The sequence below is a fragment of the Megalops cyprinoides genome, chromosome 1, assembly GCF_013368585.1.
Source record: "Megalops cyprinoides isolate fMegCyp1 chromosome 1, fMegCyp1.pri, whole genome shotgun sequence".
Lineage (NCBI taxonomy): Eukaryota > Metazoa > Chordata > Actinopteri > Elopiformes > Megalopidae > Megalops > Megalops cyprinoides.
Window position 1 is genome coordinate 54592021 of NC_050583.1, and position 18122 is coordinate 54610142.

Genomic DNA, 18122 nt, shown 5'->3' on the forward strand with positions numbered 1-18122 from the left:
ACAGGAACCGTATCATTGGATGCTTTAAAGACCCGCCTTCCACAATAAAGATGCTCTCAGGACTGATGTACTGACGTGGTCCTGCGGTTTATTGACACTTTGGCCATTGTAGTGTGTATTGCAGTCACACCAGCTGTTCCCCATTAATTCAAGCCAGTCATAAAGCCACGGATTATAACTCTCAGAAGGTCTGTGAGGCGGAGGGTGTGGAATGGACCCTCTCAAGCGTGTCCAAGGCAATTGAGTGCATTGTATTCAGCGATGAAAACTGCTACGGTGGCTTTTGGAATTTAACTATTCAGCAAGTGTTGAAGAATAATAAAAGTGAAGAATCAATAAATAAATCAATACTCTGATTTATTGGGTTACTTGAAGCACTTGCTTGGCCTGCCCCCGTGGCAACATGTCTTGACAAGTTTTCATTAAGAGGACATAATTTGGGGCTCCCGAGTGGCTCGGCTGGCTAAGGCACTGGCTGAGCCCTTCGGACCTGAGTTCGAGTCCGAGCTGTGCCATTTGCTTTCAGTGACTGAGAGTCTACAGCGGCAGAACACAGCTCTGCCAGGACATGGTGGGTTTCATCAACCATGGTTCCCGAGTTGTACTGCTCTCATTAGATTAGATTACATTACACTCGTTTAGCAGTTGCTCTTATCCAGTGCGACGTCCAGCACAAAAGGAGCGTATCCACTCAAGCTGAATGAGCAACGGTGTCAGTCCAGGCTAACAACACTCCCAGACCAGTGAGTGTGAGCATAACATGATCGAATCCCCTACCTCAAGTTAGCTTGTGCAACCTGACTAGACAACCTAGAAACTAAGGGAAGCCGAGTACACATACTACCATACATCACAGTCACTAGATTACAGAATCCAAAAAACATGGCGAGACTATACATAAACTATACAAGTAAGTAACTCTCAGCACTCTGAAACTCTTATGAGTAATACAGGTGATAACAGGGAGATGCACCTGTCCTGTGTTCACCGTTTGCACTCCCATTGCACTGTGGGACTTGTAGTGTGAAAAACAGTTGTGATTTCCATGCATATATGTTGGAAGGTTTGCATTTGCCACATCCCAGTGCATGTTGCAGCGAGACTAGCCTAATGCATAATTGGTGATCGCAAAGGTACGGGTGAATTTGGCAGCTTAGGACTTCAGCCATGCATGCAGTTTCGATCCCCCATCTTTGTGTATGCCTGGGGTTGAATATTGTATATATGTGATCAGTGTTCATTTTTACAGTCCCTGTGACAGCCATGCTATGGCTCCCAGGGGAAGCCCAGAAAGAGCCAAGCTAGTCCTGCCGAAATTCTGGCACACTGAGTTGCCGCTCAGCCCTTTAGCTGTGTTCGTAGAGAACAATGTGTCTCAGAGTTCTTTTTTAGCTGCTGAATAGCATGCCAAAATGCATTTCAATCAGGAAAACCCATATAAAAAGACCTTATGATTTGCCTGGGATGTACCGGCAGTACACAGCTAGGAGGTCCTGCCTTTAAGGGGAGCTCACCAAGCAGATGCATTTTGGCAAGGTAGTAATTTGGAGCAGGGGTCAGCCAGTGCCATCATCCCCATGACTACACACCCTCATTAGGCAGGGCTGGTAAGCTGGTTGAAGTTGGGGAGGGAAAACTGAGTCAATCCAGCACTGTGATAAACAAGACAATCATGTACAAATTAAATCTGTGCCTCCACGGCCATTGGATAATTGTCATTCAGAATAAGGTCCCTGATGGTAACTAAATAGAAAGTGGCTCCTGATAGAACTACTTTGCTTTCATTCCTGGAATATATATGTTGGCTTTTTAGGTGCTTAATAAATAGGCCATTGAGGCCGTTGCACCGAAACTGTGGAATGCTCTGCCCACACCCTTAAGGTCTGCTGATTCCGTGGATTCTTTTAAAAGGCAGCTTAAGACACATCTGTTTAGACGGATGTTTGGGTAGTCTGTATGCACCAGGTCTGCATTTTATGTATTTATATATTTATTGTGCATTTTATTGTGTATTTTACATTTTTATGTATTTATTGTGTATTTTATTGTGTACTTGTATTTGTATTATGTATTGTGTATGTATGTAGTAGCTCGGGGGGTCATTTCATCTTCTATGTTTTCTCTCTTCTATGCTGTATAATGCTCATGTAAAGCACTTTGTGACCTATGTCTGTGAAAAGTCCTATACAAATAAATTTTACTTACTTACTTACTTACACTACAGTCCTTTGATGCTCACTGTCTTATATTGCTTGGCTCTAGAATGTACCCCTCTCAGTACTCAGCACACGGGGAACTGAAGTTCCTGCCTCTGTCTCTGACGAGCCCTTAATGACGAGGCAACAGTGAACTGAGAGCGGCAATTTTTTTCTGTCAAAATAAGAAACCGGGAATCAAAGCTGGCTGATGCACCTTAATCTGCAGGGAATTTAGGAGCAATAACCCGAAGTGATGGATTGCCAAAATGTCTGTCAGAGTGCTCCTCCTCGATTCTCTCTTGTGGACGTTGTGCTTTCTGGCCTAATGTAGTTAGTAAGAAAGAGAGGGAGCAAGAGACAGAGAGAGAGATACAGAGAGCAAAAGAGAGACAGAGAGAGTGAGAGAGAGAGAGTGAGAGTGAGAGTGAGAGTGAGAGTAAGACATAGATTTTTATGGCCGTGGTTTTTGAGGAAAACCCATGGTGTCTTTAATGTATCACCCTGATCTTTCAGCTTGGCATAGAAAGATGATTCTAGGTGTTTCTTTTTTTTTTGCAAACTGCAATTTGTGCTCTTACAGCTGCCACATCAGCTCCTCTTTTACACATGAATGGGCCAGGTCAAATCAGAACAAACCCCCCCCCCCAGCGCCCTCAAAGCACACGGCTCCCAGTTCGTAATGATGTTTGTCAAGTTTTGTTAGAGCAGGGTCAATATTTTGATTTGATCTCAGCTCTGGTTTTCATGTCTGATGTGTGTGGCATAGCGCTTATGGAACCGGCCTTGTAACCAAAAGGATTTGCAGGGTCGATTCACAGCTGGACTGCTGCAGTGCAACAGAGTGCGTCTCCTGGACATCCAAACTGCAGGAAATCACCCAAGGCTTAAACATTTAGCAAGCTAATAATAATAATAATAATAATAATAATAATATAACCAACACTGACCCGACTCCTGTAATACTACAGTTCACAATCAATCATTAGCACAAAGTGCTCAGTGACTGGAGAAGGCGGAGGAGATCCTGTAAGAATATCTTCTTTGTTAGAACAGTGTGGGGTGGGGGGGGGGGGGGTTAGCACACGATTCCATTAAGGACGGAAGCACGCTGCACCGTGTTAAATTTCACCCAATCTGTCAGCTGCTTGTCCATCCTTCAAACGAAGGAGAAAACCGATAAGGCCACCGCCAAAGGAGCTGGCACTTCTTTGCATTCACTGCAGAGGAGTTCAGATCACCTGAGGAATGTTCCAAGATTGCAGAAACGTTATTTCAACGTTGCGCACCTACAATTTTGGATGCAAATTAAATTGTATAAAGTATACTGTGTTGTGCGGTATTTTGAAATGCCTCAGGTGAGGGTGGTATAGATATATAGATAGATTAATGATCGTCTGATTGTTAACAGCTATTACAGTGCTTATCTCTGCTGTTTTAGTGGTGACATGTGGCCTCAGGGTTATGGTGCGGACAGCAACTGTAAAAGCTGTGGTTACACAGTCACACGCAGTCTGCATGGTGGTTCATGGTCTTTGATTAGGCATCCGTATAGATGGGATCTCTCAGCGTACTTCAGAACAGCCTCAGAGGTGCTGCACATTGAAGTGGCTGGGGAAGCATTACATTACATTATTGTCATTTAGAAGACACTCTTGTTCAGAGCGACTTGCATAGGTTACAATTTTTACATGTTATCCATTTATACAGCTGGATATTTGCTGAGGTAATTCTGGATTAAGTACCTTGCCTAAGGGTACAGCAACAGTTCCATATTGGGGAATCGAACCAGCAACCTTTTGGTTACAACCCCTGCTCTTTACCACTATTCTACACTGCCTCCCCAGAAGCGCTCCTTCTTCTCCAGGGTGGAAGTAAGGCCGCAGACAGGCGCTCTTAGGAACAGCTGAAAGCCTTGGCCGGGGATGCGCATGTGACGAGGCGGGTTGTGAATGAGAAGCAAGCGGCGTTCACAGGTTCAGTGGGTCTGTGTGAGGAGCAGCAGACTGCAGGGGCGTCACATGACGAGGTTTCAAATAGAGCAGGGAAAGAACCATAGATGAGAATAAAGAGGGGAGAAATCTGCTCTGGTCACCACAGCTGTACGTACAGTACTAGTCAAAAGTTTGGACACACCTGTTTAAAATAATGGGAAGCATGCATTCAAAGACATTTTGATCCAAAGGCTTATGCTTAAATGCTTGAAATTTGTATCTTAGGCATGACCTTCTCTACTTATATTTGTATATGTATGAATTTCTTTCCAAAAAAAAAAAATTTTTAGAAAATATTTTGGCTACTTGAAGAATCTAAAATATAAGACAGTTTTGATTTGTTTAACACTTTTTGGTCACTACGTAATTCCACTTGTAGTATTTCACAGTTTTTATGTTTTTACTATTATTCTAAATTTGGAAAACAGTAAAAATAAAGGAAACCCCATCTATGAATAGGTGTGTCCAAACATTGGACTGGTACTGTACGTACATGTCAGAAAGAGTGCACAAGATGTTTACTGGTCAGAAATATCCTGGTAGAAAAAAAACATATAAAAAGGAAACAGCCATGTTATCATATTTGCAATGACAATGAGATAGAAGGGATGCCTGCATTGCATTTTTCTTTCAGATTAATTTTTACTGCTTTGTTAGGTTGTCGCCGATTGTCATAGGATTTAGCTTGCTGTGCTTCGCCTGGTACCTAACAATGCACTAAAAAGCCCTGCCAATATTCATGATAAACCACAACCACTTCCTCTGCATTTACCTAGAAGATGGCGTAGTATTGGTAAATTACTTTACTATTGATATCCAGTCAGACTGCACAGAGACATCCTTGCACGGAAAAGCATCTCTCCTCATCTCAATTGCCTGCCGGAGATACCAACCTTGAGTAAATTTCAGAAAACATGCAGGTGCCGACAACAGAAATGGATTGGAACATTGACATGAAAACGGAAAGCTATTAGGAAAACAGAGAATGGATTTTTTTTCCTGCACATACTGGAACAGAGGATGTCCATACGAGTTACCCATGACATTTTAATGGCATGCTTTTTAGACCCGAGGACAGCCTTGATACCACTGACTACAGCGCGGCCAGCTTGCTTGTGTTACTGTAGTTAATGGTATTGGTTTATTGTAGCTCTTTCATTTTTAGTCATCGCTATTATATTATTTAGTATAAATATTTATTCGGTTTCATTAAACAGTTACCCCTAAAGTCCCAAACTGGTCAGTTTTTGGCTCACTGTTATTTAATGTCTGTATGCTCCAGTTGGAACATTCAGTAAGTCAGGTTTCTTTTTTATGCATTGACATAGTTCATTTTTAAATTTTATTGGTATTTTCACGTATTGTGTTTCAACAGTGATCCTGTATTCTCTCTTCTGAGATGTCTTGATGATATTACACCATGAACCCTTGCAAGGTTTCTCCTACAGAGAGCTAAAAATGCTGAAAAGGCTTTCTATTCAATTTATATTATGCAAAGCACATTGGGTTGCTCTCTGGAGTAAATATTACGTGAATGCATTTTTGTACTGTATCATATTTTATTGCATTATATAAAGGCAACTATTTTTTGTCAGCATTAAGGAAATTATTACTAATATGAAAAGCAGCAGTTATAGTTGATCTAGTAGTAGCAGCAGCAGTAGAAGTTTATGCTGTTTTTCTGGTTGATAAAATTGTATTTGTTGGAAAAAGTGTTGGCTTGACTGCAGGGCAGATGTTGAGCACTGTATTCTTGCTGAGGCTTTGAATCAGAATTCAAAGCAGCCTGTAATGGGTATGTTAAGGGCTGCAGTTCCGCCCCATGCAAAGCAGTGCTCTGGACAGGTCAATTATCCGGTTTTAATATCTACCTAATATAAACTGGGCTGCTGTAGAGTGGGAGTCTAATGGTGCCTGCAGTGATGGTTGTGATGTGGCAGTAGCAGCCACATGTGGCAAAAACAGAGCAGGGTGCCTTCGTGAGATGGAAGAGTGTTTTGCTTACAAGTACCATTCATTCCTTTTGCCCAGCGGTCCTGTACTCATTGTGGAAGGTAGCACTGCAATCCTCTCTCTCTCTCTCTCTCTCTCTCTCTCTCTCTTCTCACACACACACACACACACACACACACACACACACACACACTCTCACACACACACACACACACACACACACACGCACACTCTTGGTCTTCCTCCCTTTCTTTCTTCCTTCCTGCCTCTCACTCTGCCTCCCCTTCCCACTTTCTTTCTCTCTCCCTTTCCCTCTTTCCTCCTCTCTCTCTGCTTTTCCCTTTCTTCTCCTCTGTCTCTCCTTTTTTCTCTCTCTCTCTCACTCACATGCCCTCTCAGTCTGCCCTATGGAGCAGAATTAGTGGTCTGTAGAGCGTCGTACAGCATAGGTCTGAATGTCCCGAGCTGTGGCCAGATCAGACTGTGTTGTGCGTTCTGTGAGTCACGGCCTCGTAGATGCGACTGACTCAAGCCTGACTCAGTGAGAAGCTGCTACAGGGCTCTGGGGCCTCTCTTACCTGGTGCGCATCCTCGCATGCCTCTGCTGGAAATGGATGCCGCGGTAATAGTTATTTCACATTCAACATGCCCACAGCAGGCAATTCGGTCCGGGCAGCCCAGTTCGTTGCGAGGTGATTGCATTGTATTCTAATGTAAATTGATTCTTAACTGCGGCGTGAGCTTTTGTGTTGCAGGTGATGTGTTTTGATTCATCATGGCACTTTAATGAACTGTGAGCTGAGAGTGAAGCAGGAGGCCACATCTACTTGGAGTTGCCATTGTTCGCCACCATACAGTTTAATGATGTCCCCAGTAATGTTGTTGAGGTGTTATTTTTTAAATATCCCAGCGCAAGCTGAGGTACCAAGCAGAATAATCATGTGGGAAAGGAAAGAGGATGGTATCTCAGAGGATGGTCCTGTGAACACAGGGGAGATATGTTTTAATATTGTCAAATAATGTGGAATTAATCTTGTCAAACAGTCCTTGTTTTGGCTTGACAGTTTTATTGGGCAAAAAGAAATTTCTATTTTGTGTGACTAGTATAGTGAAAGTATAGAAAGTATAGTGTAGGCCCTATGGTTTCAGCAGTGCTGTACTGGGTTCAGTTCCTGTGTATGGCTGTTCATCAACCTATATCCATATATATGTCATGCCATGCCCCTGACAGGGGCCATTGTAAGTGAGCTGGGAATGGATGAGTGAATAAGTGAATTTGAGAAACAATATTTTAAAGTGCACTGAAACAATTTGTCTGGAATGTTATCACTAATTTTACATCAAAATATCAGGGGGAGCTTTGAAATTATTGTTTAACACCCCTGTAATAATTGCATTATGAAAAATTGCTTTGGTGTCAGGTTTATTTTCAAAAACGCAAAGATGAGGTTGTTTGGTTGGCTAGTAGCAGACATACACTGCATAGAAGACTGTAGTAAAAAAATCATTGGTGATTCCAACCAAACAGTTTCCCAGAGTTTATTTTCACAGGCGTGAACCTTGGGTTCCCTTCATAGCAAGCACACTGTGCACACTGCCCATGGTAAACTTTCATTGTTCGCTCTTTGCTGAAGAGATAATAAAGTGGCATTATTCAACATTGCACCATTATCCACGGTGGCGCGTGACAGCTGGTTGGAAGAGCACAGTCAAAACAGGCTGGCGCGAGTACAGCACAGATCTGCCAGCCACAAAAGCGGCCTCTAAATCATTAATGGACAAACCGGCCACGGCTGATCTGTTTCCCTCTGTAATCTGCTGTTTATGCGAAATCCAAGCAAACAAACAGAAATTGCCACCCCGCTAATCTTCACGATTATCATGTACAGGTATTGCGAATGTGTTATGTGAGTGTGTACGCTAAAGATGCTTTTGGGTCATGTCCCGTGATGTGAAATTGATTTGTTGCTGTGCCACAGGTTTCTCAGTCAGGGGAGCACTGCAGCAGTGACACCTGATCTGTGTGTGAGTGTGTGTGTGTGTGTGTGTGTGTGTGTGGGTGTGTGTGTGGGTGTGTGTGTGTGGGTTGGGGTTGGTTTCCCTCTAATCAAACCCCCCCTGTATTTGATCTCTATCACAGTGATCTCACTGTGATCTCGCCATACCATATATCTCTGCGCCGGGGTATGACTGAGCTATGGGTTTTCAGACTGAAAACATTTAAGGGACGGGCAAATCATGATTTGACGGGGGTTGCTCGTTTGATCCTAATGGAGATAAAGCGTCTCAGGTTGCCTTAAATCAAACAACGCGCGCCCCCGCACTTCACCGAGGCTGAGTCACACGTTCCCACATCGTTCGTCTCAATCACCTCAGCCTCATTTGGAGAACCACCAAGACGCCAAGCTGGGTGGTGATTGGAATGGGAAATCCGCCAATGATGCTGGAATGAACCGCCTCTCAGTTAGAGGTAGCCTGGGACCTCGTGACGAATTGCAATCATGTAAATATAATTCCTCCTCCTTCCTGTGCTTTCTCACCTGGCTAGATTCAGTTACAAATCGTGCGGTGTAAATCAAATTATGGAGGCAGGAATGGCGTGCCCATCCCATGATGCACTGCAGAAGGTGAAGGCAGTAGAAGCTTTCACTCTCGCAGCGCCTTTGTTCTGACCAGAGGCTTTTGTGTTAAAGATTTTAGCTGAATGTTTAGTAACCTGCCTGAGGGTACCAACAGCTGTGATTTGAACCTGCAAACATCTGATTTACAAGTGCAAATTCCTGACCACTGTACAACACCACCACCCCAATACTATTTATACACAGAATAACTGGCCCTGCTTGATAGCACCTCCCAAGAATCTAGTATGTTTTATTCTCAAAAGCAATAAGGATATGCATTCATATAGGGCAACATTACTGATAAATACAAGCAGAAGGCCTGTTTTCACCATGGGCAATCTTTATTTCCTCTCTCCTACCTGAGATTGCATTTGTAAAAAAAAAAGGCCAACAGTGTTGCAAGTAGTGCTGCAATCCTCTCCCAGCTGGTTAGTCTAATAGCTGCATGTAAATTGAATTTGCGCAATAAATCACACGACTCGTAAAATTTTACTTTTTTCTTTATGCTGCACAATGATAGCCTCCTTAAGAGTAATGCGTCCCGCACGTATTCATCAGCAGCATTGATTGGAATCATGTTCGGCTACCAAACAACACGTGTCATTTACTGAGCTGTGCAAAATCATGCCATGTCACACAGGCGCTTGCACACATACGCAGGAAACAGAATATGTGGAAGAAAGAGGTTGCGTGTGTGTTTGTGTATTTTAATTCAGTGAAATTTATGGATGGCTGTGAGCTGACAACAGGAGAACCTTGCCAAGGTTTTGCACTCCCTTCTGTCCACAACAACAGCCCTCTCATATTGTACAGCTGTCGCATGCTTCATGTGATTTCAAAATGTAGACAAGAAAAATGTTACTGTAGCAATAACATACCATCGTTGTAATTTCTGTCAGAAAATACTGAAACTGCTGTTCTTTCTGTATTGATATATGTCCTGTAAAGATCAGGGCAGGAGTTTAGTGTAGTGGTGAGGAGCAGGGCTTCCTAGCAGAGCCACTGCTGTTGTACCCTTGGGCAAGGTACTTAAACCACAATTGTCTCAGTAAATGTCCAGCTGTATAAATAACAATAATAATAAGTTACATTTATATAGCGCCTTTCTCAATACCCAAGGTCGCTTAACATGCAGTCACACACATATTAATAGATGCTTTTGGGTCATGTCCCGTGATGTGTTGTGAAATTGATTTGTTGCTGTGCCATGGGTTTCTCAGTCAGGGGAGCACTGTAGCAGTGACACCTGATCTGTGTGTGTGCGTGTGTGTGTGTGTGTGTGGGGTGGGGGGTGGGGTGGGCGGTTTCCCTCTAATCAAACTCTAAATGTCCAGCTGATATTCTGGATAAAAGTGTCTGCTAAATGACAATAATGTAATATGAAGACTGTATTGTTCTGTGACTACTCCCTAACATGGTCGCACCGTTTGGATCCAGTTGAAGGTGCAGGTGTTTTATCTGTAGCTAGAGTATTATGTGTTCTGGGCTGTAGGGAGAGATGCAGTTGTTTTTGGATGTAGTGAGGGGTATGTGTGTTTTGGGCTGCCTGAAGAGGTGGAGGTGGTGTTGGCTGTGGTGGGAGATACAGATGTTTTTGGTTACAGTGAGAGGTACAGGTGTGCATGAGAACACTGTCCCACTGTCCTATCCTCCAAGAGGCTCCCTTGAGTCGGGGCCACTAAGGAATGCAGCCAGTTTTGGGGATTATTGCTGAAATGGGATTTTATGAAGTGCTGATTCTGTCAATCTGAGTCTCCTAGGTAGACAGCGAGGGCCTTCATCGCAGTGTTTGTACCACCACCACAGTAATTGCCTTTAATCCGCACTAAATTGAAAGTCGAGACGCTTCATAAAAAATGAAGTCATTCCCTGCTTCAGTGGTGCTCTAAGCCGTTATTGTTGCATGGGCAGAATAGAATTCAATTAAAGTAAATGTTTTTATTCTTCCTTGAAGTTTTCAAGTTTTACAATCTATTCACAACACATCTTAAAAAAACAACATTGGATTACTTCAGCCCATTAAGGTCAAATTGATCTAATTTGAATTCTCTTAAATAATTTGATTTGTTTGAATACACACAGACTATCAGTGGTATTTTAACACTGTAGACAACAATGCTACCCTGTACATAACATGATAACATGCTTTTCAAGCCAAAGGAAGAGCTTAGATATTGCAGGGATTTAAAGACAGGAAGTCTATTTCAAATTCTTGCCACAGCTTTCCAAGTATTATAGTGGCATTCACCCTTGATAATGAAGATACGTGGTCCCTAGGACTTTAAGAGATTTCCCTGAACCAGTAGCTGATGGCAGGCTAGGAACCTAGTGATTCAAGTTGGGCAAATCAATAAGGCCTTGGTTAGATCAAGTCAAATGAAGCGGACATCACTAGAGTGCAGGGGGTAGAGTTAGTGATTGAACTCTTTTCATAATGATGTTGAATCTGCGCAGTTGGGAAATGGCTCCAGAAACACAGAGACAGAAAGAAACAGACACAAGATGTGCCTGTAAACAAGGCTACGTGATTTTCATTATCTTTCACAGAGTTAAGCAACTGATGTTGGTTTTGAAACCAGCACTCGTCATGTCTTGTTCTGTATCTGACTGCATATTCATGAATCTACAGAGAAAATCTCCTCTTTATTGTTGTCACAGGTCAGAGCTCAGATTTCTTCACACAGTCAGGTAAACTGAACACTGTAGCTAATTAGCTCGCTATGTTTGTTATGCTGCTTGCTTTTCATTGTGCAATCGTTATAGTTAACAATACCTACCTAGCAATCTTTCTATTGAAGATTACTTATGTGGCATAGATGAGGTTAGCCCGCTAGTTTGCTAAGTCACTATCAAAATAAAGCAATATAACACTTATTTTCAAGTCAGAATCTTTACATTACTGCACCCTTACTGATATCCCGTTACATTACAAATAAGTAGGGTACTGCTAACATTAGCACTGGCAAAAACCTGCCCATCTTAGGCAGTGTGTGATTAAAGAAATAATGTAAGTACTCTCTGGTGTTGTCTTCCATGATATGAGCATGTTACTCTGCTGAATAATGTAATATGAGCATGTGTCCTTGCCAGTTGGAATCAATCAGTCAAATCTGACCCTAGGGATTAACGTAACTGCATTTTAGTAGAATTTTAAACCAAGTCTTTTCTGTATATGGGGAAAATGGCAAAATTCTGTAATTTGGTAGGGACAGCCCTTTCGTCAGTTTGGCTATGGAAGTGGGAGAGGCCCACCTGACCTTCCACACTGGCTGAAACCAGAAAGCTTGAATGGATAAGAATCTACAGTAGAACGCTTATTATCTGATTACTGTCTCAGGCATTTACCTTCACTCAGAAAATGTCATCTCACTCAAAGCATAAGCCCACAATGACATTAAGTATATACTTAAGATCAACTATTTGACAAGTTGCAGTATGCATTAATTATAAGACCAGCTTACTGACCAGCTTACTGACACATGTACCGACACTATACTTTTGGCAGCTGTATTGAGAGGGTAGACAAATGTTCTGAAACTGCAGTATCTTGTGTTTGTGAGTCTGTAAGAAGGTGTTTACTTTAAGCTTTGTGACAGCTTGATATTTTGTAAAAGTGAATGTGAAACTTATTATCTCCTGTGTACCTGTTAGTGGAGGCATTGCTCAAGCCTGTGTCTTATAATTGTAGTATTCCCTGCAAGTGGCATGCTGCTGACCTCCCTGACACACACTGTACTTTATCATTGTACCATCTTTCATTGGGCCACGTGCTTTTTGGGCGCCTTTTACTGTAGTGTAGTTACTGTACTGTAGTTTTTTCCACTGATCACATTTTCATGACAGCCTGTGAACAGGGCTCCTAGGAAACAGATGTGATTGTGATCAGTGGGAGACAAGATTAGTGCCTTGTGTCCCAACTGTGCACGCGCTTGCGTGCATGCACACACACACACACACGCACACACACACACGCACACACGCACACACACACACACACACACACACACACACACACACACACACACACATTTAAAGATCTTGGTGCTGAGTTTTAAGTTCTCTTGCTAGGGACGGAATTGAAAAAGACCTTATTACAGTCTTCTGGCATACTCGGATAGTCAGGTCACCATATTCATTGTGTAGGTCACAGATGTATAGATGGTTAATCTTCCTGTCAAATCAGCTAGACTTCTTTTGTTTTTTTCTTAATACGTAATGTCATTGTATGGGCTGTCTATCCTACATATTTCAATGTACAACTGGTTTGTGCTGTGAAATTGTGTTTGGAGTTTGGTTGTGTCTGATTAAGGAGAAATAATGAATTTGATCTTAGCAGCACGCTCAGACTCTGACGGGTTGTATCAGTGAGCTTTTTTGCTTGTGTTGATGGACGTGCTCCGTGTCTCCTACAGGATGACGAGGTGGTGCTGCAGTGTTCCGCCACCATCCACAAGGAGCAGCAGAAGCTGTGTCTGGCAGCCGAGGGCTTTGGAAACAGACTCTGCTTCCTGGAGTCTACCTCAAACTCCAAGGTAAGGCTGTCGCTAACTCCAAATGAGGCCTACCTGTAACTCCAAGGTATCCTTAACGCCAAGGACAAGCTACCTGTACCTTCAAATGAACACTTCATGAAACTCCTAGAAAAGACTTCCAGTATCTAGGCCACTTCTACTGTAGCTGGAAGACAAGATCAGTACCAGTTCCAAGATAACAATGCCTGTAACTCCATGTATAGACTATATGTAGGTCCAAATATGGACTGCCTTTATCTCCAAGGTAAGACTACCTGAGCAAGGCTACCCATACATCAAAATAGGGACTACCTCTAATTTATACCAAGACCACCTCTATCTGCAAGGTATGACAACCTCTAAATGCTAGGTACGCCTTCCAAACTCCAGAGTAAGTATACCTTTATCTCCAGAGTCAGACAACCCATTACTTGTCATTATGTAACATAAAGCCAACAGGACTTTCAGTCAAGTGTCATACAGTACACAATGTCAGGTGCACAAGATTCAGGGGGTGCAGGCTTTGATGTCTCCAGTAGTGCTTCACCTGGGTCAGCTGGTTATTTAGCTGGGAGGACACTGATGCTGTCATGGCCTCAGTCCTGATTGGGTATTTTCAACAAAAACACCTAATTTCCCCATTACCACCACAAACATTTCCTGGCCAGTTCGTCAAACCAGTTTCCCATAAGATGTTCAGTGGTCCAGTACAAAGCCATTTCAAGGGTGATGTTGTATTCCTGGTTGGTTTCACCTAATGAATTGGTCATTTGAGCCATTATTCCATGTTTAGATAATGTGTTGAATGGGTACAGAGTAATGAATGTAGAAAATGTTGCCGGTACCAACTGAGAGAGAGAGAAAAAAAAACAGATTTGGTTTTGTTTAGTCACCACAGGGATGTTTTTCTCAGCTAAGCCTTGTCTTTACCGAGACATAGTTTGGAAACACTGCAGTGTGTGTGCTGTCAGGACAACCAAATTCACAGACAAAGTGAGGTAGCGCTGATAATAACGAGGGGGGAGATTAAAGGCATGCCGACTGCCACCTCCTGAGCTTGTGTAACCAGGCAATTTGTTTCTCTCCTAAGTAGAAGCTCCCGGGGAAAAAGGCCTGGAATCCTGGCTGCGCTGCTGTTGCGCAGTCAGCGTGCGCAGTCAGAGTGCAGACTACCTGGGTGTCATCATGCCCCAGAGGGTGTGGCATGCCTGCAGAGTGCCAGTGATGAGTCAGGCCCTCGTGAACCCTGAAATGGGTGGAGCTGTCCTGTGCGGAACCCACTGATTTGAACCAGTCGCAGTGTTTTCCTGTGGAGAGCAAATTAGCTTTGATTGGCAGCATGTAGGAGCTCTCTATGTACTACCCTATTATTGATGTTGATGAGGCCTCACTCTGGTGTGTGCCTCAGAACTGGGTACCAGATATGTCACAAGGTGGTCACACATTAACAAGTCTTTGTACTACTTTTGAGGTGACACCCTCTCCCATAAGCTGAGGGACACATTCTCTCCCCAGATATTCTTAATGCAGCAGACTACAGCAACAAACTGTGTCTTCATCCTGCCGTGACCTGCTTTTCCATTAAGCTTCTGATATCGGGGGTAAGAAGCTGTCACAGAGCTGTCCCGGTGAATAAATGGGAGTATTACACGTTGAAATGAGCCATTCGAACGCTTGGGGCTTGTTTGGGCGATGTCCCGCTCTGGAAGCTCACTGAGACAAGGCTTTTGCTCACGCCTATAATGAGTGTACGCAGTAGCTTTGTTTTCCTCAATCTCCTCGGCATTATTTTCCACATTTGCCTCGGCCCATCATCGCGGGCCTGCGTGTTTGACAAAGCTGCCATGTCATTTTTGTTCACAGGCTTGGGAGACAAGTACATTTAATGAACAAGCCGGTGTTAGATTAGGTTTCATAGATAAGGATGACTGTTTTCAGTCCTCGAAAACCGAATTGGATATTGGAGTGGAGAAAAAAAATTGACTGTTTACCTTGAGGCCTGAAACCACAGTGATCGTCCTCACCTTGGAAATCAGTCACAATTATTGACAAGAGACTTCCAGGTTTGACCCTCTGGTCTTACTTTGCCCTTGCACAGAATCATGGGAGGATGGATCCTTTCTTGCATGCATTGTTAAACAATGTTATCTCCCCCATCAGATTAAGCTGCGTGAAGATGACAGATTTAGTTCTAAATGCTATTCAGTAACAGCCATCATTTTTAGATGTGCGATAAGCTTTCTTATAGTTGACCTCCTAGTGATAGGCCAGATAATAGCAACAGCTTTCTCAGCATTTTAGCATTAGGGAATAACCTCATAGTTATGCTTAATAGAATGATAAGTGGATCCTGTCATCTTATAATTCTGATTGATTCCTGTGCCAAGACTGATCACTGTTGTCTGTGGCCTCTTATCATTTGACACAACGCCTTGTGGGCGTAGCCAGAAAGACCTGAGTGCAATGTTGTCATGTGTGGTCCTGTTTTGTCTCTTGCAGAATGTTCCGCCGGACCTGTCCATCTGTACCTTTGTGCTGGAGCAGTCTCTGTCGGTCCGGGCCCTGCAGGAGATGCTTGCCAACACCGAGGAGAAAGCTGAAGGGGCAAGTAATCAAATACTGATTTCAGCACTTAATCTATGGCTGGCGAATGGATTTGTCTTCCTGATGAGCAGGGACTGAGGACAGTGTTGACACACTCTCCCCTGGGGTCCCTTCACTCAGTGCTCATTGTGAAGAGGGAGGGGTGATGGAGGTGGGTATTTTACCTTGCAACAATTGGTGAATTGGCAATCAAAATTGATTTTGGATATCGATCACGAACACTGGCAGTTTTTCAAAAGCAAGGCCGGTCTGGGTTTTTTTTTCTCTTTGGAACCTGTGCGCTTGAGTCCTGGAGAACGAGCGACAAACAGCTCCCCTGTCGGCATTATGCTCTTACCGCCAACTTCAGTTCCCTTTGACAGTCCTGCAAACAAATTGGCGGATTTTCAGCCTGCCGTTTGACCCCGAATTAGGAGGGGCCGGCAGGCCGCTCCCCTGGAGAGAGGTTGGGAGCGCTCTGTGAGGAGCTCAGACTCGCAGTGTGATGGGGCAGTCGGACACGACGTCGCTGTCCGAGGGAGGAAAGACGCTATATCCTGGAGCCTGTCATTTCTTCCTTTCTGCAGATTGAAATCTGAACTGTGCTGTGCAGACGAGACGCCTCTGTGGCGCTCCCTTGAGTATTCGATTGATGGAGCGATTCGCAAATCACAACTGTCACAGTGGATATCATCCTCAAGAAAATCGCTCGTTTAAATCTTAATTCATTCCGGCAGCTCTTTCTTTTTTTTTTCCTTTTTCTTCTGGAAACAATATTTCGAGGTATCACCGAGTAAACAGTGAGACGAGTCTCAGAAACATCCAAATGAGCTTTGCCTCTGTTTGTCTGAGGAAATGCTGATGTAATTACAACATAAAGCCAAAAGGACAAGGGTTTGGGGGGGCTGTCTCGCTGTGAGATGTGAATGGTGTTTGTACTATATTCACATTCATTTGCATGATTATTTGTTGTAAATCCCATGTCTAGTTTTGTGTTTTTTTCCCCACAGCTTCAGTGTTCAGATATTAGGATAATGTGTCTAAATGAATCCCTCAGACAACAAAAAGCACAGCATTCTACATAATCTAGAATTCACATTCCTGCCACATATCATCAGCTAAGAGCAATGAAACCAGCGTGGCAACATCAGCACCACAGAGCACATTAATGGTTGCATGTATATAGCTGTATGAGATTCATCCTTTGTTCCTATCACGTCCTCTTTTGCATAGATATTTGCCATACAGTATTCCTATATCTCAGTATTTCACTAATAAATTGGCTTTTTTAAATTTAACTGCATTGCAGGGGTAGACTGTCACTGATGGCTGTCTGTGCCCTGCAAGACAACACAGACCAGATCCCCGTCACTATTTTTTTTCCACCATGACTTGCACTTTAAAATTGCCGTTTCTATCAATGAGCAGCTTCCTGTAATTGACTCATCCACTCTAAATCCGAGCCAGTAGTGAGGCGTCTTAATCCGGGGCCAAGGTGAAGCACGCTCCTGCTGCTCGGCCATAAAGGGGGCTTGTGCAGAACGCTGCTTCCGCAAACTCGAATCACAAACGCCAGTCAATCCAGTTGGCGTTGCGCTGCTCCGCTATTAAACCCTTAGGAATGTGAGGGTGCGGCCACGCCATTCACCCAGCGAGGATGCGATCCATTCCCCTTAATGTGGACACTGAGGAAACGGTGCTGGCTTTCAGGGTACCTGTATGCTAGAGCATATGTCTTGCTCTTTTTTTTCCACTGGGGTAAAAAAGTAGGCTACAGGCTTTAACGTGTATAAGGTATTTGTAGTATTTACAGCCAAGGTGGACGGATTCTGTTGCCTGGGGGTGTATGTGTTTCCACTGCAGGATGGTGATGGGATTGGTCATTGCAATGAGACAGAGAGAGAGAGCGAGAGCGTGAGTGAGAGTGGGGGGGGGGGGGGGGGGGGGGAGCTACAGATAGAGAGGCAGCACCAAGTGTGAGATTTCATTTGTAAGCTAAGCACATTCGTGGGAAGCTGAAAAGGGAAAAAAAAGAAACACAGCAAATCGAAACGCACAAGCTTCTACCAGGAGTTATGTTTTCACAAAACAAAATTCAATGTAGTTTGCATTGCTTCTGTGTAAAGAAGCCTTCTGATGAATGTGAATTGATGGGAGGTCCATCAGACTGTAGGTTCAAAGTGCGCTTGTGTCTACCTGTATAATGGAGGGGGCGGGGGGGAAGGGGGTAATGTTAGGTGCCCCTGTGTGATGAACGAGCCAGGA

General features: G+C 43.6%; 1 protein-coding gene across 1 annotated transcript in view; it reads left to right on the forward strand.

The window, feature by feature from the left end:
- The window catches only part of ryr2a (ryanodine receptor 2a (cardiac)), a 167242-nt gene that overhangs the window by 49800 nt on the left and 99320 nt on the right, over positions 1-18122 (forward strand). Inside the window, exons 2-3 of the mRNA XM_036525633.1 lie at positions 13176-13295; positions 15774-15878. Of these exons, the coding sequence (XP_036381526.1) occupies positions 13176-13295; positions 15774-15878 (225 nt within the window). The remainder of the gene's footprint in view (positions 1-13175; positions 13296-15773; positions 15879-18122) is intronic.